Source organism: Seriola lalandi, unplaced genomic scaffold, assembly GCF_002814215.2.
Source record: "Seriola lalandi dorsalis isolate HSWRI2012SDOR001 ecotype SW California unplaced genomic scaffold, Sedor1 jcf7180002054563, whole genome shotgun sequence".
In the NCBI taxonomy this organism is placed as follows: domain Eukaryota; kingdom Metazoa; phylum Chordata; class Actinopteri; order Carangiformes; family Carangidae; genus Seriola; species Seriola lalandi.
The window spans coordinates 525,913-547,702 of NW_019525116.1; the positions used below are offsets into that span (position 1 = coordinate 525,913).

Below are 21,790 nucleotides of genomic sequence, written 5' to 3' on the forward strand. Positions count from 1 at the left end.
GCAAGAACCTACAGTAAACGAGACTAAATCCATAGACATGCTAATGACAATGCTAACAGGTTGATGTTAAACAGTAGCCTATGAGGGTGGGTTTGAATGTGTGTAGTATATTTCATAAATTTGTCTCACAGTCAAACCCCAACAGTTGTTGAAACATTTTACTCAGAACCCAAAATCTCAGACTCAGGGTTAACTTAGAAGAAATGTCTGAGGATTCATCATCTGGAAACCATGAAAGTCTCAAGCAAATTTTGTGCCAATCTGTCAAGTCTCTTTGACCTGCTGCTTGCCCCGTCAATAATATGGTTCTGCATTAACAGAGGCTGCAGTTTCAGGTCTTTCAGGACTACAGTCCTAAGACTGCATTTCTAGGACCCTAGTTTTTCGCTACAGCGCCATCTAGAGATGGTGGTTAGGGACAAGTTGGGTTTCCAGTATGATGGCAGTGCCTAGGCTCCTAAAAATGCAGTCCTGAAAGTCCTGCAGTCTCTATGTCTGCAGAAACATACTACTCCATCCTGTTGCTCTTTCTGTTACCTGTGCAAATGTTAGCGTCTTTACTACTACAACCTAGCGAAATCTAGCATGTCATGATGCCAACACTTCTGAGAAGTAATGTGAGTGTGAACAGATAGAAATATCCTTGATAAAAGTTGATATTGAATAAAATAAATTTTGTGTAAACTCTAGCGGTCAGATAAATGTACAGGAGTAAAAGTACAGTGTTTGCCTGCAAAATCTGGTGGAGTTGAAAGGCAATGGCTGAAGACATCAACCTCATTTTCAAGAAAGCCATAGCAAAGACAAATTGGACCAACATGAGCCTCTGCCTAAAAGAAATCAGTCATACATCTGTGACTGTGTAGAGATCTATTGCTTTCCCCAGCACCTTCAACAGCCGTGGCCGGAGGCATAGCATTGTGTTTTCATGTTCCATTCTCTTGAACACAACATCCCAGGAACAACTTGAGGGAATTTCTTCAAATTCGGTTCAAACCTTCGCCTGGATGAAGTGATTAGATTTTGCTGGTCAAACTTCAAAGGTCACTGTGACCTCACAAAACATGTATTTGACAGTGGTTGTGTCCGAAATCATTCATTCATTACTCCCTACTCCCTATCAAGGGAGTTCTATGTAGAGGACTATATAGTGAGCTCATGGGTAAAATGGAAAAACACTTTTGGTTATTTTGTCTTTCAGCACAAAGCCCATCAAGCACTGAGCACACTGCATGAAGGTATAAATTGCTTGGATAGTGACCATTGGTTGTACATTACTTTTCATGATGCATCATGGGATACTATGAATCCACACTATAAAGGTTTTGTATATAGTATATATATATATATATATATATCAGTATATAGTAGACTATATAGGGAGTAGTGAGTGTTTTCGGACACAGTTCATAACTCAAGAATTGATGAAATTTTATAACACTTAAAGGTCAACTTCACTGTGACATCATAGTGTTCTGTAAAAAAAAAAAAAAAAAAAGTCAGCAGGAGAAACACCTGGAGATGAAGTCAACAAAGCATCAGTCACTGACATTAAGTTACTCTGAAAAGTGTTCAAAGTAAAAGATGCTGACGGTTGCTGAAGCAGCTGATCTTCATGACAACTGAAGAACCTCAGTTTATGAAACTAATACAACAAAGAAAGTTAACTCAATGTGTGCTCCTCAAATAGATAACGGTACTGTCAAATATTGCCAATAAAACTATGTATGTTATATCAAACCAAAACCCATGTGTCCAATTATTCATCTGTTTGTATGTTTGAATTTTGGGTGTCATGCTGAGAAAGAAAGACTCCTGAACTAAGTAAATAAAACAAATGAAAAGACTTACCACCATGCCTTTGGTTCAGTGTGTGGCTGCTGACCTCCACTGACCTAAACCCAGGTGAGATGGTGTTGGATGGGTAGGAAGTCAGAGTGACAGAAAAGCAGCCAACAAGTGCTCAACATATATGAGAACTCCTTCAAGCCTGTTGGAAAACCTTTCCAGGTGACGACCTCATGAATCAGGTGGAGAGAATGAAGAGGGTGCAAAGCTGCCATCAAAGCAAAAGGTTTCTACTTAAGAAAATATAAAACATTTTTCTTTGTTTACACTTTTTTGTTTACTACATAATTCCATATGTGTTATGTCATAGTTTTTATGCCTTCACCAAAACATCTCATACAAGGACACAAACAGAAGTATTATAAGGTTCAAGTATTTGGGTCTGTAACCTGGTATAAAAGCGTACCTGTCCGTGTATTTCATCCTCATTACGCCCTCTTCTTGTTGCCTAACCTGTGGGTTTGGTTGGTTGAGAGCCTGGACAGCAGCTTGTTTGTCTCATACACACACACACACACATACACACACACACACACACACACACACACACACACACACACACACACACACACACACACACACACACACACACATCTCTCCTCCCCTTTTTAAACTGTGGGCCACATGAAAGCAGTGTACACCCCTCTCTCTCTCTGTGTCAGCGGTGTGTTATTAGTATCCAGAGACTCCAGAGTGTCTGCTGCACTGTCGCCTCCCACAGCCTCCTTTACACGCACTCTGTGTGTGTGTTCGTGTGTGTGTATGTGTGTGTGTGTGTGTTTCTATAATATATAGATGGGTGCAACCTGTATCTGTTGTCTGACTCACCCTGACATACTCACCAGGAAAGCACCGTCAGCACACTATCAACTCCTTTGTGTGTGTGTTTACTGTCTTCACACGCAGATACATGCAGAATATAATACACCAGTAGCTGATTCAAATAGAGACATTTTATTCTGAAAAACAAATGTGTGTTGCACCACTTTTGATCTACAGTTGACTCCATAAATAAAAAACCTGAGTACAGCATGTTAATACAATATATGCAACTTATTTTTCAGATGTTGAAGCACCAACTAGCACTATCATTTATTATTGATAGTGATTCTTATAGACGTTTTATAGGACCGTGTAGTGTCTGTGAGAAGGAATTAAAGGGCCACTTCAAACAATTTCACACTTAAAGATCAGATTACTCGACATGGGGAGTCTTACACAGCTTGTGTAAACAGTTATGTAATGTCTTTGTTAGGCCTGAGAAAATTACCCTGATGATTTCATACTGACATCATTAAGGTTACCTCAGTTTTGGGTCAAATATTATACAGTTTTAACAGAAAACATGCATTAAAAAGTAGCGACATGAAGTGTAAAAGGCATTTCTGTGGACACTTTAAATCCCTGCAGGGACCTTGAACTTTAAAGAAAACATAAAAACAAAGAAAGAATCCATCAAATATGATATTATAATTTTTTTGGGGGGTGGGAATAATAGTTGTCTGGATGGATCACTGATAGGTTTCTATAATCACTGAGGAGAGGGAGTAGCACAGGCCAAGTAGTTTACGGTGATCACATTGATCACAGATATAACTTTTACTCTTTGATGAGATATTTGAGGATGTCATCTCAAACCAAAGGGGCCTAACAATGCTGCATAACATAATAACAGTTACATCACATTTTGAACGCATGCCTGGTTTGACATACACCTATAAGTTTTTACCAAGATTATCTTTATAAATCAGATGAGTTGGTTCTGCTTTGTTTCCATCACTGCATCATTGTGCTTCATCCCAAAACTGGTTGAGCCAAACTGCTGCCTGATGATATTTGGAGAAACTCTCGTAGCGACACCGACTAATTACACACAAGTCGTCAAATTCACATCACTTGCCCTTGGATCCAATTGGGGTCCATGTGGTCTGACTTTCACACTGACTATAAAACATCAGCTCAGGCGGGAGAGAAGAACTGAGTGTGAACACCTTTGTGCATGTGGAATCTGCTTTTAAAGGCCCCTCACACTCCTGTAACAGTGGACAGTTTAAAAAAAAAAAAACAGTGCAGTAGAACTCCCCGACACATGCAAACAGACTGATGTGTAAAACCAGTGGAGTTCCCCCCTTACGAAGTCATAATAATTATAGTATCCTGGATTAGTACGTGTACCAAGAACTAAGCTGCAGACTCAGGACACAAAAACACACAAGCAGGAAAAATATGGCAGCCATGTTTGCTCTATTCAACCCTAATCTAGATGACATGAAATTAAAAGTTCAACTGTAAACCCAGGGTTTAACTTGGCTCTATGTGACGTTCGTGCCCATTGTTGTTTTTAATCCCAGCCTCGCCTCAACACTGAGCTCACAGGTTGGAGCTCTTCACTTTCACACACAGTTTTACTTTTGCCTGTCACAGCCATGTGTTGTCAACAAAGAAAAAATAAAAAAATTCACACAAAAAAAGTATATGGACATAAATATTGTTTGGTTGTGTTCTTCAGTCCATGATGTTCATCCTAGTGGAAACTGACTGAATTTAAATTTTGCTATCAAGAAAAAACCCTCTCATGGTTCATTTGAGTCTCCAGTTGGGCTGATATCGATTTTTTATTTTATAAGGTTATCAGCCTTTCACTCTTGTCCACCTTTAACTAGCCACATCAAATGGTCCCGTTTTCTAAATTTAAAGCCCGATGTATGTTACAGTTTCCTGTGATGGTGTCTTTAGAATTTCAGTAGTATTCAGTTTTACTGTCAAAATGCTGTGTCAAAGGCCTTTTTCAGAAGGAAGATTTGGTCATATTTAAAATATTAAATATACAAAATATTATCAGTGACTTCAAATACAAATGTCAGTATCAGCCCCAGCACCCTAAGCTCTGTTACAACCTCGATGTTATGAGTTTCTAAAGTTCGGAGATGAGGACAACAGGGTGACTGAGACCAGCACTTATTTTCAGTCCACTTTTACAGCAGAAAAGCCTGTTTTACAACATGTGTCAGGTTTTACAGTCATGACTCGTGTCTGATGACCACTGTCAGGTGTTTCTTGGTCACAGCAGCACTTCAAGAACATGTTTCAGTAAACGGCTCCCATGCTCTGTGCGGCTGATGGTGCTGTCGATGGCGTATGGTGCGTCGGGCCCCCCGCTGGTAGACCTAAATGTGCACCCTGCTGGTGGTACCAGTTCTGGTGTGTGTACTCCCCCATGTAGGTGGGCGAGGAATCAACTGGAGGCTGATATGAGCCCTGCCCCCTGCTGGTGGGATCCAGCATTGCATTATTCTTGATGCTGCCGCTGCTGTTTGTGTTGCCGCTGCTGGTGGTGTTGTTGCTGGTGTTGTTGCTGTTGTTGCCGTTTTCCCACACAGCTGGCGATGGAGGGGAGTTACAGGCCATGGAGTCGCTAGCGTCTGGACTGTGTTCAAGAGGAATTTCCCCGAGTGGAAACTCTCCGTTCTTGTAGAGCTTCTTAAACTTGGAGCGACGGTTCTGGAACCAAATTTTGACCTGGAAGGAAGAGCGGCAAAAACTTAAAGAAATTACAAAATTTTGTGAAGAAAATGTACATGTGTGCTTCTGAAATTTTATAAAGGTAAATTTTAAATCTAAAGGGTCTTTTTCAGGCAACTTGAAGAAATTACAAAAGGCAAAGTTTTCTGAAGAAAACTTGATGTGATTTTTAAAAAGATTTAAAAGGTTTTAAATGTTGATGTAGCCATGGTCAGACCGGTCCATCAGGAGACCACCAGGAGAAATCCCTCTGAATCAGGGTTGCAAAAAGTCAATGAGGTTTTTAACCATCCGTGTCTGTCTCTTTACCAGCCCTGTCTGTGTGCCTCTCATTCAGGGTGCACACACTATGCATGTGCCCAGACTCGGTTCATTGGCCGACCACAATATGTTATCAACCCCGACTCCTTTTGGGTCATTTGACACATGGTGAAGCATGACACATAGTGAACAACCACCCCACGTAGCTAACGCCAAAAATTGAATCTAATTCTATTGGAAACACTGAAGATCAATATCTTTTCAGCCTCTTTTAGCTAATTTTTTTGGTTTCTTTCCTGTAAACAGCACTATTAGCAACCTTGTGTCCAGCAGCAGCCGGCAGCCTATTTCCTGCTCTGGTAAATCCACAGTACATTACATACTGCGTCCAAAACAGCAGAAAAGAACATAGTAGCATTTAGCAGATAAACAATCCGATTTTTTTTTTTTTCAGAGTTTGAGTTTTCAAAAAACAGGTCAACAAAAGAAAAGTGTTTATTAGACAAACTAAAATTCATCATGTGGCCAGAAACACTGCTCCAAAGGTACAATATTTGATCTAACTGATGTAACTACTGAACCACTGTTGCCAACAACATTATTTCAGCAGTATTTACCTTTGATACAGAGGTCAAGGATTAGTCGAGAATTAGCAAAAGCAATTATAACATTTGTTTCATACCCGGTTTTGAAACTGTTAATTGCACTAAACTAAACGGTTACTGGGCAGCAGTAGCATTATCACAGACCATTTACAGCTTCTTGAAATATAATACAACAAGAGCTATTGTGATATTGTTATTTTTACAAACAGTTCATTGAAGCATCAAAACTAAATTACATGACAATCACACTTCAAGCTGACTGGCATTGTGCTTTTGAGATTTTGCTTTGTTAAAGCTTGGGCATGTTACCCAAGCATAACACTGAACAATGATTTACAGTAGCTACGATAAAACAACTCGCTCAGCAGGTTTCGTCTTTTATCACTTGAGCCAAGATAATTCATGTGGTAAATCATAAGGGCAGGAAGCATGACTGTGTAAACCAGACTGACTCACACACAGCGCTGTCGAGGATCATGGAAGACTCTGGCTAATGTGTTTCTATTGAACTATTCTGTGCTATTCTTATTTTATTTTGTTAAATTTATCTGAGTGGAGCCTGGTTTGGTACTGCATTGTATGGTATTGTATTCTGTTACATCTGATGAATTATATTTTAGTATAACCTATAATCTAAGATAACATTACACCAATCTGAAGACCTATTCAGCTCCTCTCCAACCTCTTCGTACTCATTCATACTTTCACTAAGAGGCTTCATTCTAACTTTACACCAGCCACCACCCTTTCAACTTCTTCATATCACTTCAGCTTCTTCAGGCCTTTCAAGCTTTTCATTGTTTCATGCTCTTTTTAGACTTATTCTTGCGTTGGTGTGCATTGTATTCAAACCTCAAGCACATAACATCTACGTTTCAACTTCTGACACATTAACTGGCATTTCAACCAATTTTTTATTTTCAACTGACAGCTCAAATGACATTTAAATTACATTTTATCTGTCACTTCAATCTTTGACAGTGCACCTGAACTACCTGTGGCTTCAACTTTCAATTGCTTTCATCATTTACAGTTGCTTTCATCTTCCCCTAATTAAACTGACAGTTCAACCTGCTTAACCTCAAACTGCAATCCCATTCGACATCTCACATGTAAAATATCTTGACATTTTAATCCGTTTACAGTGTTTACACCTGTGGTTTAAAGTAGCCTACTCTAATTATCACTACATTGTGTTATATTTCTGTCACTGTAGTGCATTGCACTGGATGGTGTTCCCTGAAGCCTCACCTGTGTCTGTGTGAGGCCCAGCTGTGCAGCCAGCTCAGCCCGCTCCGGCAGGGCCAGGTACTGGGCCGACTGGAATCTCCTCTGCAGGACTGCCAGCTGGTAGCTGGAGTAGATGGTCCGGGGCTTGCGCACCTTCTTGGGCTTCCCATTGACCATCCGGACCTCCATGTCTGGTTCTTCTTTCACTGCGACGGATCACAGTAAAAAACAGTTTTGGTTGTTTGTGGAACTTTAAAGTCAAAACTTTGTACTTCATGACAAAATGCAACACAGCATCTATGAGTGAAAACTATCTCTATGAAAAACAATGATGGTATTTTTTCTTCAAACAATGACATGAACTTGTGTTGGGTCTCACATTCTGTGCAGAGAAGTTGTAGTACAAAAATAGCCACGGCCGCTATAACCCCGAAATTTCAAAGAAATTCCGCCAGCACTCTGAACTTATAATTTTGGTCTGAGTGTCTCCCACAGCCGGGGAGGGAGACAGAGATTTATAGGTGCTTTTCATGTAGCCTGGAGGCCCGCTTGTATACATCCTCCCCTGTTTTTGCTGTTTTTCTTCTATCCAATATATACATATATATACAATATTTTTGAAAATGTCCTTTAAAGATACAACCAATCTTATTTGTTTACATTTTGATCAGCACATATATTATATATTGCCCTAAATTGGAAATGACACATTAATAAAAAAACTAAAAAATATAAAGTGTTTGTACAATTTGTGTGGGAAATATATTTCAGTATTCTAATATTTCATATATTTGAGCATTTATATAATTTATATATCATTTATATTATTCACTGAGCTGATTTAACCAGTGTTACTTAATACTCAGTACATTTAAATTGGACTATGCTTGGACAAAAATAAAAAATAAAATAAAATATTCAGTATTTAATTAGGTTATAGGCTTTGAAACAACCTTCCTGTTATGAGAAACAACAACATTAGCAACAGTTAATTTAAATAAAATATTAAAAATCCAAATGAATGAAAGATATGTAGGCCTATATAAATAAATAAATAAATAAAGATCTTTTATTGAGTGTTAGGTCCATGTTATGAGAGGTTGGGGAACTCTGGGAAACACTGGACTCATAAACTCAGTATTTCTAAAAGTCCTGCTATGGCTCTGTCCCCATTTATTTCTGTAGTTGAATTTAGATATTTATTTAGCTTCATTCATTCGAAATTTAGCCAATTATCTTGTTTGGCTCATGTCTCTTTTCCTGTTTGTGCATTTGTAAATAGGCCTACTTCTAAAAAAAAACAACCTGTTGATGTATTTGTTTATTGATTTATTTTTCGGGGCGTGGCCACAGGCCTTGCGTGATAAGGAGCCGTCCTTGCTGGATGATTCAAAGGCAAAGGCTGACTGACATGTCGTGACACCTGATGTGCGTGGCTGTCGGCCAAAGTCCCCTGAAGCCATTTGCAGGAGTCAACTCCCAACTGGAATGTCAAAAACAGTACACCAGTCTGTCGAGTTTGTTTTTCCTCTGCAGTTTGCTCAGAGACACTTGGAAAAAGCCAAAAGGAAAAATCTTTTGAAACAAGTTTATGTTCTTATTATACTATTTCAGCAACTGTGTATTGAGTTTAGAGTGATGTTAATCAATATTCTTATGATATTCACTGAAGGAATTTCAAGTTTTTATCCATTTTCATCAAATTGGAAAATTAGGTTATTTATGTTTAAATGACCTATTTAGTGCATTTGTGTGTAAAGGAATTTGTTCTTCATTCCTAATGAAGGTGAAGTTGAAGAATTCCTGACTAGAATGAGGACATGGCTTCCATCCAAAGGCCTTTAGGCTCATCTCCACTTTCCTATCAAAGTAAAATCTCAAACAAATTCAAAGACAAGCTGATAAACAGGATATCTCACAGTCAGTTTCCATTTACAATGAATAACAATGTAAAACAGAATGAATTTAATGGTCTATTCTTTCAATCTACTAATCTCCTGTTTCTTTGACTGAACAATTGCCATTAAATCCCTTTGGTATTTATAGAATTTATAGAAATTCAGCTGTAATCTGTGATATCCCCGGCATGTGAAACCAGAAGCTGCTGCACTGAAAGTCAAACATCAAGTTGAGTTGATGAGTAAGTTCCTCTTCCAGTCAAGAAAAACTGATTCAGTTTCTGACCTTTTAGCAGGAGCAGATTGTAAACCTCACCCTGATTCAAGACGTCCATCAAACAGCCCATATTTTTATTATTACAGAGTTACTGTTCAAAGTAACAAATCTTCAACCATGAACACTGCTGTTCCTGAGCAAGTTAAGTATTTAAAATATCTATAAATTCTGGTGAATGCTACTTCTGGGGCTGCACTTTAACGTAGGTGAATTATGAAATACATTTGGTAGAAATATTACCTTCATTGCTTCAAAAATGACTCAAGTGTGTGTCCCAGGTCTCTCCTTCTTATACTTCACAAAAATACTGTAAGGAACTTAAGTTCTCCTCCTCTACATTCATCTTCTCATGATGGAAAGTCAGATGTTCAAGAGAAGAAAGTGTCAACTAAATGCTCCAAAATATGTATGAAATGTGGAAAACTGGGAAATAAAAAGAGTTTCATTTCCCTGGTAAGTAAAACTCATTATTTAATTATTGATTTTTACAGTTTCAGAGCAATAGTCATACATCAGCCTCAGGTGAAGCAACTTTTCTCGCTCCTGGACAAACAGAAGAGAAACCCTGTTTGCTTTGGAGACCTTCAGTTAATGTCTTCAATAAACTAATATCCAGCCAATAATAAAAGAGTTATATTGTTCCCCATGAAACATTTATGCAATGAAGTTGCATGTGTCTGAGTTTTCTTGTTGGGTTTAACTTACCAGTGTCCTGCATCGCTGCCTGCACCTCCCTGCTGAAGGCACCGTGCTCTCTGTACGTTGCATGAGGGTACGGGTATTCTGCTTTGCCCACTGGGTACGCGCCGCCGGGACCCATCCCGTTCAGGTTATAGTGGTGGTATGCGTACGGGTTCATGTGCTGAGCTGAGTACGGCTGCTGTGCCTGGTAGAAATCCTGCGAACCGTGGAGCGCGCTCTGGCCGCTGTAGAAGCCCATGTCTGTGGATGAGGACTCCGGCAGGGTCGGGGAATCCTTGGTGGCCGAGATGGAGCTCCCAGCCACGGGGAGCGAAGGTTTCTTCTCCTCGAAGACAGGTGAGGGCTGCCCGTTCATTCTCAGGAGTTTTTCCTCTAGTGTTTGCTCTAAACTGGAAACCAGGAGTGTTCAGAAATCCACACGCAGTCTGGAGTTGGCGTTCCCAAACTCCCTTGACGCAGCAGCCAGGCTGTCCACCGTGGCGGCGCCCAACCCAACTAGAGCTCCTAATTACAGGGCGCGCCGAGCTGAGCCAAGCCGGGCAGGACTGAGGGGAGTGGATGTCTCCTTCTCATTGGTTCGCCTGCTCGCTCCCTGCCTCTGCCCTGAGGCCAAGACAGCGCTGACTGTCGCCTGTCTGGCTCCCTCTTCTCCCCACAGAAACCTCCAGTAAGCCTCTCCTCGGGCCTGCACCGGAGCGCATAAACAGTTGGCAAGCCCGTAAAGTCCTCTAACTAACATTTACTTGGACGCATCTTGGAGGCTCAACAACATCCGAGACTCTCAACAGACTAAAGATTTACCAACCGAGCCATGCATAATGGTGTTGTGATAAGCAGTGTTTACGCATAAGCTTTACACTGCTGCCTCCCATTCAAATGCAGATGCGGAGCCAAGTGCTGCCGTCGACCCATGTTGCGAGTTATTTACAGTTAATTAAGGCTTATTTCAGGAAAGGCTTGTCCCTCAATACGTGTGTAGACTCGGGCCCCGGGCTTCTCCCATGCCTCAGGGAGGAGAAACAGCGCACAGTAAATCTACAATAAACTTCAGGTGTATAAAACTGTGGGGAAACACAGTGGTGATAAACAAGGAGTCAAACTTTAGTACAGCACCTCACTGTAAAGATAAAGCTGGCTGCACGTGCCCCACATGTGTTATGAAATAATTTTTTGCTCTGCAGTTTTCAGTTGCTGTTTGGAAGAGAAAAGCTTTTCTTGTTTTCAAACTACAGGTCCCATGAACTGCAACAGAAAATACAGGTGGTGAAATTTCCATCTCCCTCAAAGGTGAGTGACATAATCTGACCGCCAGATGTCACTATGGAAACCTGTGACTGTCCATGTCAACCGCACACTGTCACTGTTGAGTCTTCTGTTTGCTGTAGGCTTGTGCAGTATCCAAAATTTAGTATCTCGATAAAATACAACCTAAGTATTATTTTTTTGTAATGTAATTGTGTCGTTGTTTTTTATGTTTCCGGTGGTTTTTGTTGTTGTTGTAATATATCATTATATTATTGTATTTTATGTTTCATGTGTTTTTTGTTATATATAATTATATTACTGTATAATATGTTTCATATTGAAGCGATGCTGCCACTAAGCATGAGCTTAAAGCTTTATATCACATGCCAGGGTTCAATGTACAGGAAGCAAAGCAGTGAGATGAGCGTCACAAAACTGCCAAAAGATAAATGTAGCCTATACTTTTTCATTATGAAAAATATTGTATATGGCGGGAAATACAGCACTATTCAATATTATCAAAAATCAGCCCAAGCCTAATTACTACCTAGTTTTTATGCATTCTCTAATTGCAATTATCTAATATGCAAATTTTATAAAAATCTAATTTTTACTTAAAAAAAAAAAAAAAAAATCACGCTTATTTTTGGCAGAAATTGGTCACGATTTAAAATTTTGCATTTCATTTTCACTGGAAAAAAACTTTTAAATGTTGGAAATGTGATTTTTGTTGATTCTTCTACCAAACAAGCATGCACAACAATAATGTGACACATTTTACCTTTATCAAAAAAATTGCAGGTCGTGCGATTTGGAAATTGGGTTTGCTCATATTGCCAATTTGATATTTGGATTGTGCCGCCCTAGTTATTGTACAGTCTTTCTACGAGCCCACTGCACAAGTGCCCCTGGTTTGTAAACACTGGTCTATAGTTTGCAACCTCTGCAACTGAGTACAAGAGAAATTAAACACCTTTTACCCATATCCATATCGCTTCATGGAAAATATGAAATCTCTTATGATACGAGGCACAAAACCTGTAATTCTTTTTCATTTCCAGGATCCTAAAATCACACAGGTTACAGGTTTCATTTTTTTTTTTTATTAGCATGTCTTTCTCTATGTCATATATGGTAAACCCTCGAGTCCTTGCAAAATTAAGTTCCCAGAAATGTACAGCTTGATTTTCTTCAGCGAAACCCGCCCTTATACACACGTCAGAACAAAGAGTTCTCTCTCCAGTCACGTTTCAAGCATCGAAAGCACTTTGTGTGACTGACCAAGCTCTCAGTGGCAAGGTTTATTCTGTTCTTATGCATTACAAAAAAAGGGGACAGTGTGAATACATCAGGCCTTGGATGATGCTTGGCAACTGTTATATACAAATAGGAAGTGGGAGGAAGAAGGGGGGGTTATGGGAGACCCCCGTGTGTTAATGAATGTCCTCCTCTCATTGTGGCATGGTCCCGAGTGGACAGAAGAGCAAATTCCCTGTATGGTCCACGAATCCCAGAATGCCTTGTGACTTGAGTGAGACCACTCAGGGTGAAACAGGTGAGAGGGGAGGATGGGGGGGGAGAGGGGCAAAGGTCACAGTACAGGTGTGAGGAGAAGGGAGGGGTTGTTCTGATGGCCGGCATTTTCAAAACCAGTCTTCAGGTGACCGAAGTGACCGAGGGTTGTTTCTAAACAACCGCAGAGAATCACAGAAATTCAAACATTCACTTTTAGGGCTGGTTGGCAAATTGAACAGAACAGGTAGTATCCGGTGAGGGACAGACCAACCAACCCACCACTGCCCCAGGTTACACTGAGAACAGACCGAGCATGTGTTTTTTTGTTTGTTTTTTTTTTTACAATATATGTATGTATAAGTACTGTATAGGTATTCTTTATCGTTATTTTACAAGATTCCCTGATGGCCAGTGCAGAGAGAAACAGAGGAGAAAAAAAGGGGGAAAGGGAGGCTTGTCCAGTTTTACATACAGTAGAAACCAGTGGTGGGAGAAGAGAAGATGGGCGCAGTGCCTGGATTTGTCCATAGGGAGGAGCACTTTGTGTCAGATCAACCCCAGTCAGATTGGAAGGAAGAGAGAGTGACAGGAGGGAGGGAGAGCAGAGGGCTGAGGGAGGACCAGGAGGAGCTGCGTGTCCACCCTGTCAGTTTGTTATTCCGTTGGGTCGTCGTCAGTTGGTCAGCTGGTTTCTTTGCTTGCTGGATTGTTGAGTGTTCGTAATCTCCTCGTCCTCCTCCCCTCGTCCCTCCCGGGTTGAAGTGAGCTATCGACGGAGGTCTGACTGGCCCACGTCACTCCGGACAGGAGGACAGATGGTTTCACTCTCTCTGCGGGGAAAGACAGAGACGGGTTGAAGACAATGAGCTCTTGAGATATGAGTTAATTTTATGAATTTAAATCTGATGTTACTTTATATTCACTTTGTCTGCTGTACCAACACAAAAGCCCATTTTTATAGGAATACTTTTACATTTTAAAAATACGCATCTGTTTTCTTGAGTCATGTGAGAGGATAGATACCATTCTCATATCTGTACAATAAACACAACACAAAGCAGCTCATAACACTCAGAGGTGGATTTTGTACCTGGCCAATTGTTTCCTCCTGTTTCCAGTCTTTGGACCAAGCCAACCAGCTGGTGGCTGTAGACGTACAATTACCGTACAGACATTAAAGTGGAATCGATCTTCTCAGTTTTATATTTGAAAAAGCTCAGTAATTTATGAAGAGTGCTTAATACACACTTGGCAAATTAGTGAGTGTACTATATATGGCAACAGCAATGTGGCCACAACTGACTATTTTCTTTAATGATTGGTGGCTCTCCAACTGCACTGCTTTGAGCTGCTTGGGGGGGGGCTAGGATTAGGATTAGGGGCATGACAAAAAAAATTTAATACCCAGCGGGACTATTATCACATTTTTACATGAACTGACACAGAGGGAAAAGATGTAGAATCAATACTTTGTAGTAAAATCAATTCATTGTTGGTTTTGCATCCACGTGTCGCTTGAAACAGCTTCACAACAAAAACCAGTTGAATCAGTGAGTAAATAAGTCATCATCCTACTGATCCATCAAAGCAGTGATATGGAGACCAAAGAAAATTAAAAGTTGTCACCTCACTATGTAATCCAAAACACAATTACTGTTTTCATCTCTGCACAAGACAGCTGTAACGGACCATGTCATCTCAGCCTCAGAAGTTATTTTCAGGGATTTATCGAATGAACACACAGACACCAACGTTTCCATGTCTATTCGGGCTGACCTTATGTGAGCTTCTTGGCTTTGTTGTAGAGCGAGTCCACCACTTTGCTCATGTTCTGAATGGTCTCCAGGGCCGCCTCATACGTCTTGTCCACCACTGGCTCATCGAAGACGATCAGCACTCCTTCTCCTTGGTCCAAAATACCTGTGAGGTTGGACGGTGTAGGGCGACAAGGAAGGGAAACCGAGAGAGAGAAAATGGAAGAATGCTGTTAGAGGGTTTTCGATGGAAAACACACCCTCTCAGTCTGTTTAGTTCATTTCAGAGGGTGAGAACAAAGGACTTTCAACCCTAATGCAACCGCATGAACTGAAACTTAATTTAGCTCGAGTGTAAATCTGATCCATCTGTAGGAGACAACCACAAAACACTAATATTTACAACGACCAAACACTAATATTTAGCCATCTCTTCGGTTTTCACATGTGAAGAAAAGCCAGCGTGTTTACTACATGTTCACTAAAACAACTGTAGATGCGTACCGTGAAACTTCTTATCCAGAATCATCTGTGATAATTTCCTCTCCACGTCTCCCTGCAAGGCAACACAAGCAGACTGTAGTGAAAACAGGCAACTCGTGTATGAAGAAGATGAAGGTCTAAAAGGAAACACTGAACAAAAAGGGAAAAATCTTACCTTAGAAAGTTTGATGAGGGAGGAAATGTGTGCTATCTGTTAGGAGAGAAGACAGACAAACACAATGATTAAAGACTGACAAGTATTCCTAGTACTTATTCTAATATTTACTGAGTATACTTTGTCTTCATGAACCTTCCCAATATCCTGGGTACGGTTCTGAACTGTGGCTGAACACGGACAGGTGTGTGGGGGATTACCTGGACCCTGGAGAAAGGTTCGATGACCCTGATGAGGTTCTGCTCCAGCAGGTTGTCATACAGCTTGGTCAGATGGGTGCTGATGATGGGGTCATCCCTCAGCTCTGGTTTGTACTCTGTAAGCGCCTTGAGGGTGGTGGGAACAGGACATTTTAATCACAAGTGAGGGGAGAGGCGAAAACATTCCCCAAAAGATAAGAGACAGACGGCGTTCTAATCACGGCCGTTTAATTCTTAATGTTGTTAGCAACAACAGCTTATCCACAGTCTCTACAACATCAGCATCAAACTCCAGACACAAACCTTTTCAAAGTCTGCGAGCGACCGGTTCTTGCTGGCTAGTGCCACACATTTCAGTGAGTCTGTCTGTAGAGAAACAAGAACATAAACAAAAGGTTATATCTACATGGCAGTGGATCAGCCTTTTACCAAGAGAGACTGAGGGAAGTGGTACTATACAAAATAAATAAACACAGAAAATCTAATTAGCTAAAATAAAATTTAGACTTAATTGACCATTTGTGAAACCCCATCTCTGCTGCTTGCTACTGCTACACCTGTCAAGCTCAATTTACAATAAATAAGGCAGACTCAGCAGTAGGAATTTTAATTTTTGAAAAGGAGTCTGATTTTCAGAAACTAATTTCTAGCCAACAACCACTGATTTGGTTCCATGAGTTGGTTGAAAATTATGTCTCTAGGTGACTTTGTATGTTAAACTGACATTTTTTTTTTTTTAAAACAAGAGCCATGTAAAAGGCCTTAAACACAAACTTGATGGCTTCACACATCATACTGTGCTTAAAGCCTGAAAGAAAGCAATCAGGCCTTACTGGACCTAATGCAAATCTAATAAAGAGCAGGACAGAGCTGCTAACATTAGCCTCAATTCTGATAGCATCCAGGATGAGCTTCCACGCTGGGGACAGTGGAACTGCTAGTCATGAACAAGGCTTTTTTAAATCTTTTTTTAATAAACTGTACTTCGCGGCCTCGGATGTAAAACAACTGGGGTTAATGCAGGGAGTAAGCTAGTTGGACACATATGCTAACGTTTGCTGCTTATGATAAAAACGATAAACTGTTTAATTATTTGCTTACACGGTTGCTTCTGTTGCTTTTGCATTTGGAAATGCTAAAAAAAAACAAACAAACAAAAACAAATAACATGTTCTTTAAATGCTAACAATCTCTCTTACTACACCTCCATGTGCACTGCTTCAACATGTGGAGAAATCCAAAGCCTGATAGACTTGCTATGTCTAGCTATGGTTGCAAAGATTATCTGGTTGGACAATCACTGTTTGGGGCAGGGGTTTTAGTAGGCAGTCAAATAAATTAAAATTAGACTTAAAGTGTAAATTCTTAGGAAAGAAGGGTTGTACCTGTCTGCCAGCGTACCGGAGAGCTAGCTTGCCGCTAATGAGGGCCTGGACATCCTCTGGCCTGAAACAGAGAAAATATACAAGTCAAAGGCCCATTCTTGGTTCTCGACCAATGAAAACTTGTTTTACTGCATTATGAGAACTTCTCTGGGTATACCACTTACGCATTGAGCATGATTTTGCAAAGCAGCATGTATTTGAGGGCTGTGATAGCTCGGGGGCTGTCAATGGAATCGTAGCCCTCAAAGGCCTCATAGAAGTAAGAGTAAGCCGTCTTCCAGTCTTTCTCCTCTGCTGCATGAATGATCCCTGGAAACACAAAAACACACATTCAAATCTTAGCTACAATGTGCAGTGCTGAACAGAAACTAGTAACATCATGTTTTGATTCAATTATAAATTCTGGTTAATGACTTGTGTAAGCGGTGTACATTGTACCTGACTGCATGTCTAAAGCTGCTTGTAGTTTGGGTGGGCAGTAGATGGCGTTGGCGGTTGTCCTGGCAGAGGTAAGGGCGGCGCGGGCCTTGGGCAGGTTACTGAGCGCATGGTAGGTCTTACTCTCCAGCAGCTGAACCTCCACCAGCAGGGCCTTGTCGTCCATCTTCTTCAGTTCCTGCAGCAACTGGGAGCCTGGAGACCGAACACAATGCTATCGGTACATTTACTGAGCTTTTGGCTCAGATAAGTAGAAGACTAAACCCATCAGAAATATGGCAGAATTATAATAAGAAATCCCATCTATCATATTTAACTTAGGATGACAACTAAATGGCGTGGTGCAGGAGTTTACATTCTCCTTCCTCCCATTATTTATGTTTTATATCCAAAATTTCTTTTGTCTTTCAAATGTTTTGTAATTTTCGAGCAAATTAAAAACACCAACTCAAAGAGAGTGATCACTCACCGAGTTGTAGTGCCTCCTGGTAGCACTTTGTGTCGAAATACAGTGAAATCAGACGAGCCTGAGGAGAGAGGAAAACATCCACCATCACAAATGTGTTGTTTGCACTGGGGAAAGTACACCCAGATTTACCCAGACAGAAGATTCTGAGCAGTATTTATTACTTAAAAGTTTGTACCAAGTTGAATTTTTGAAACCTGGAAGCCTATGTTACACAAACCAGTAGGGGTACAAGTTTCATGGAATTTCTGTAATCCATCCATTATCGACATGTTAGCAATTGATAAGTGGTGAATCTTTGAAAAATGTCCTAACACAAAGTGCACATTTTCCATTATAACACTGTTTTTTTAACACACTCAACTACTGGTGTGGCAAAAAATATCCACCGAATCCATGTAAATTAGATATTTAAGCAACAGATTTAAAAAAAAACAAACAAACAAACAAAAAAAAAAAACACACTAATACCTTTACTTAAACTGCATTCCTCTCTATGACTTTTGTAGCTTATCAGTGAATAGTTAGTTGAGCACCATTTGTACACTGATAGACCAGCAGGCTGGATTAATACCCAAAGAAGGTAGTAACATCAGCTAGAAAGTTCATGGACTTTTGTTTTGATGTTGTTGGAACGTGTTGTTTGAAACAGAAATACAATGTTATTAGTGAAATAAACAAGATTCTTCCAGTTAATCAGCTGGTGTCGCCAAATTGTTTTTCCATACAGCTAGCTAAACCAGACAGCCAACAGACAAGTCGATCCAAACCTCAAGGTTGCCTGTCTGGTTGGGTGGCTGGACAATGGGCCACGATGAACCACATCACAGTTTGTTTGGAAAAGTTCTGAGACCCACAATACAATGCATCTTGGCGCTGTTATCATCTGGTACCACTTAAATACCCGGCCTGTTCTCACTCGTCCAAACAAACCTGGAGGGAAAGTCTCACCTCTAGTGCCTGTCTGAGGAAGGTCCTCTTCTCAGCTTTGGCCCACTCTATGCACTCCAGGCAGAGCTCCACCTCCTGACCTGTTGCAGCCTCCATGTCCAGGAACAGGTCAAGCAGGGAGCGGACCAGCCGGGCTGCCTTGGCCTTGGAGATGGAGTTGAGGAAGGGGCGCACATACTTCAGAAGACCCCCAAGCTCTGAGAAGACGACAGGAGAGTCGGAGGGGAAAACTTACAATCAGAAAAAGGCTGCCACAATGGCTAGTGAATGCAAATATTTTGCAAGAGGATGTAAGATTATTAAGAAGAGTTGCAAACATTTACAAGAACACACTCCTAAGTCCAATATGTTTCAGGACTGATATAAGAAAACATGTTTATCCATTTTTCACTTTTGTGTTTTAGTAAGGAGCATTACAGGCACCTGTCTACTGACTCTGGAAAAGTTAGGGGTTCTGATCAAGTGAAGTTTGTAACTAAGGAGTGATTTTGAACACAACCCAGGCCTGTATAGTGCCAGTTAATTCGACAAAGGTCATATTTTATTCCTGGGTTACTGTTCTGATGAAAAACAGCACTTCCACTGGCCCAAACATCGGGCAGGAACAAACTTTTCATCCAAAGGAGACTCAAACTTTACCAGCTAAAGTTGTGTTGTTTAAAAGGTAGTTTTGAATTTTTTAGAAGATCCTTGGATATCTTTCACTTTACAGGTACTTTAATTTAAAAAAGTCAGACTTTGTGCCAAGAGGAGAAATGCAGCTGCTGAGGTATTAAACCGAGTTTAACACAAATGCCAATATTCCAGTATTACCTTGATGACCACTCTGAGCATAAGCTCTTGATTAACTCTACACAAACAGAGAACAATTGGTGACAGATAGCTGAATAAAGACATGTGGTGCATGTTTACTGACAAGAACACCTTTAAAAACTTTTTTCAGGTTAGTACTAGATTAACTCTTGCTTTTGAGTGATATTATAGAAAGAGACCTTCATACAACTATGACTATCAATGGCTTTACAGCATTTTGCTACAAATAAAGAAATCCAAACACATGGTAATGTAAGTTTGACTGTTTTTCATAAACATGTGTAAAAAAACGACTTTTGTGTTTGCTGCATTTACAGACTACTAAATGAGTCTAACTGTTAATGTTTTGACAACATTTGTCTTTAGTGCTTTGCTGCTCAGTATTCACAATTTGACAACACCAATAAAGTGAAAATTGTATAAGGCACATTTGAAGAGGCCTCCCCATATACATTTTTGAGGTTGTCTTGTCAGCAAATTGGGGATAGTAGTAAAACACTTTTGATACCTCAAACTAGGTATGCAAAATGTAGTTTCAGTTGGATAAAAAACATTTATATTAATAGGTTGAAGTAAAGCTTTGTGTGACTTGAAATATGAACATCATGCTCTGGTTACCCGCAGCCTGTCCTGTCTTGGCCAGCAGCCCACCCAGCTCCAGGATGCTCTGCTCTTTAACACGCACCGCCTCCTCATCACTCTCCTGGATGTCCCGCTTTACTACAACGCATACACACACGCACGCACGCACACACACGCACGCACACACACACATACATACATACACAATGATGATGTAATGTGATCCCTGCTGATATGATTCACCGCGATATACAAACAGTGAAAATGCTGATATTACTCTTTCCTTCCGTCTCCGTAGACTAGAATTAAGTCAAGTTATATCATCGATAGGCTGGTTTGGGTGGCAAACAGCCAGGTGCCCAGCGAAGCTGTGAAATATCGGAACTGTCAAATTAAACAATAAACGAAAATGACAGCTACGTGTCTTAGCTTTAATAACATCAGACAGCGTCAAATGGTACATAGGCTAAAGCTAACCGCTGTGACAAAGAAGGTAATAATACAGAGTCAACTCAGTTTCACATTTATTTCCTTGTTGGCCTGACTCCTGACAAGACGAAGGCTAGCTGCTAACAACGCTGGCTGTATGCTATAGTTAACTAGCCAGCTGTAACCCAAGTTCAATGTAAAATGAATGAGCCTGGGGAGCTAACGTTAGCTTAACTGACAAGCTAGCCGGTATGTCGCTAGCCGGCTAGCCCACTGCTGCTGACTCACTGTGCAAGCAAGGAGAAAAAAGAAACGGCCAGCACTGGGCTGGCTAACTTAGCTCAGCTCAGCCGCTAACTGGCTAACAGCACAGGTAGCTAACTCAGCTGCTCTACATTTGATGGAGACGTGTAGCATCAATGACTGAGTGAAAAAATATTTTCTTTCTCGTGCCATGCTGTGTCGATCATATTTACCTATTGAATGTAAGATATCGATAGAGGCATTCCGGTCTGTTCCAAGAAGAGACTGTGCTCTCTGAAACTCAGCCACTGCCGCGGCTGCCATCTTTCCTCTGCCTGCCTCCGCTCCACTCTGCCCGGTTGTTTTCCGGTCAGGTCGTTCACATGTTCGGAACAATGGCGCCCCTTGCAGGTGTTGCCGAGTACCGCTTGCTGACAAGTTCATTTTTAAATAATTTATTAAGCAAATTATTAGTTTATCAGTGATACAGCCTACACTGTCAGGTTCATTAATGCTGTTAGATGATTTGTAGCCTATAGTTTATGATCACGGAGCGATCAATACTTTATTAGACACTAGGAATAGCGTTTCCTATTTATGATTAGTCTGACATTTGCAGCTTTTCTTTATTTTCTTAATCTCACAGTATTCCTACAGGGAAACTATTTTTTTTCTTGAGTGTGTTTTTGGCACTGCATGTCAGTGATGGTATGATGATGGTATAATTTGGTTTTTACATACAGAGAAATAACTATTTCTGTGAACATC

At 40.5% G+C, this 21,790-nt stretch overlaps 2 protein-coding genes across 3 annotated transcripts; both read right to left on the reverse strand.

The window, feature by feature from the left end:
- Positions 1-2,783: 2,783 nt before the first annotated feature.
- Positions 2,784-10,976, reverse strand: LOC111662414 (homeobox protein Dlx3b-like). Its single transcript, XM_023416267.2, has 3 exons — positions 10,347-10,976; positions 7,488-7,672; positions 2,784-5,367 (listed from the first exon to the last, which is right to left on the reverse strand). Exons 1-3 carry the CDS (start codon positions 10,696-10,698, stop codon positions 4,936-4,938), a joined length of 969 nt encoding a protein of 322 aa, XP_023272035.1. The 5' UTR covers positions 10,699-10,976; the 3' UTR covers positions 2,784-4,935.
- A 1,692-nt stretch (positions 10,977-12,668) lies between these two features.
- LOC111662504 (26S proteasome non-ATPase regulatory subunit 11A) lies at positions 12,669-21,415 on the reverse strand. 2 transcript variants are annotated; one of them, XM_023416390.2, is made up of 13 exons: positions 21,256-21,415; positions 20,387-20,488; positions 18,956-19,152; positions 18,008-18,065; positions 17,539-17,733; positions 17,265-17,409; positions 17,101-17,161; positions 16,019-16,081; positions 15,716-15,841; positions 15,516-15,551; positions 15,362-15,413; positions 14,880-15,023; positions 12,669-13,933 (listed from the first exon to the last, which is right to left on the reverse strand). In XM_023416390.2, the coding sequence occupies exons 1-12, from the start codon at positions 21,344-21,346 to the stop codon at positions 14,881-14,883; spliced, it is 1,269 nt and encodes a 422-aa protein (XP_023272158.1). In that variant the 5' UTR covers positions 21,347-21,415; the 3' UTR covers positions 12,669-13,933; position 14,880. The 2 variants fall into 2 exon arrangements, with proteins under 2 accessions (XP_023272158.1, XP_087032759.1); XM_087176633.1 differs by lacking the exon at positions 12,669-13,933 and adding an exon at positions 13,968-14,249.
- Between the last annotated feature and the right edge of the window lie 375 nt (positions 21,416-21,790).

Bases quoted from the DNA above. Each gene is read 5' to 3' on its own strand.
- LOC111662414 (XM_023416267.2), bottom strand. From the start codon at position 10,698: ATGAACGGGCAGCCCTCACCTGTCTTCGAGGAGAAGAAACCTTCGCTC. The intron at 7,673-10,346 runs GTAAGTTAAACC...GATCCGTCGCAG, and splicing joins GGCAGCGATGCAGGACACTG to TGAAAGAAGAACCAGACATG. The intron at 5,368-7,487 runs GTGAGGCTTCAG...TCTTCCTTCCAG, and splicing joins TGGGCCTCACACAGACACAG to GTCAAAATTTGGTTCCAGAA.
- LOC111662504 (XM_023416390.2), bottom strand. From the start codon at position 21,346: ATGGCAGCCGCGGCAGTGGCTGAGTTTCAGAGAGCACAGTCTCTTCTT. The intron at 17,162-17,264 runs GTAAGTGGTATA...TCTCTGTTTCAG, and splicing joins TGCAAAATCATGCTCAATGC to GCCAGAGGATGTCCAGGCCC. The intron at 16,082-17,100 runs GTACAACCCTTC...GTTTCTCTACAG, and splicing joins TCCGGTACGCTGGCAGACAG to ACAGACTCACTGAAATGTGT.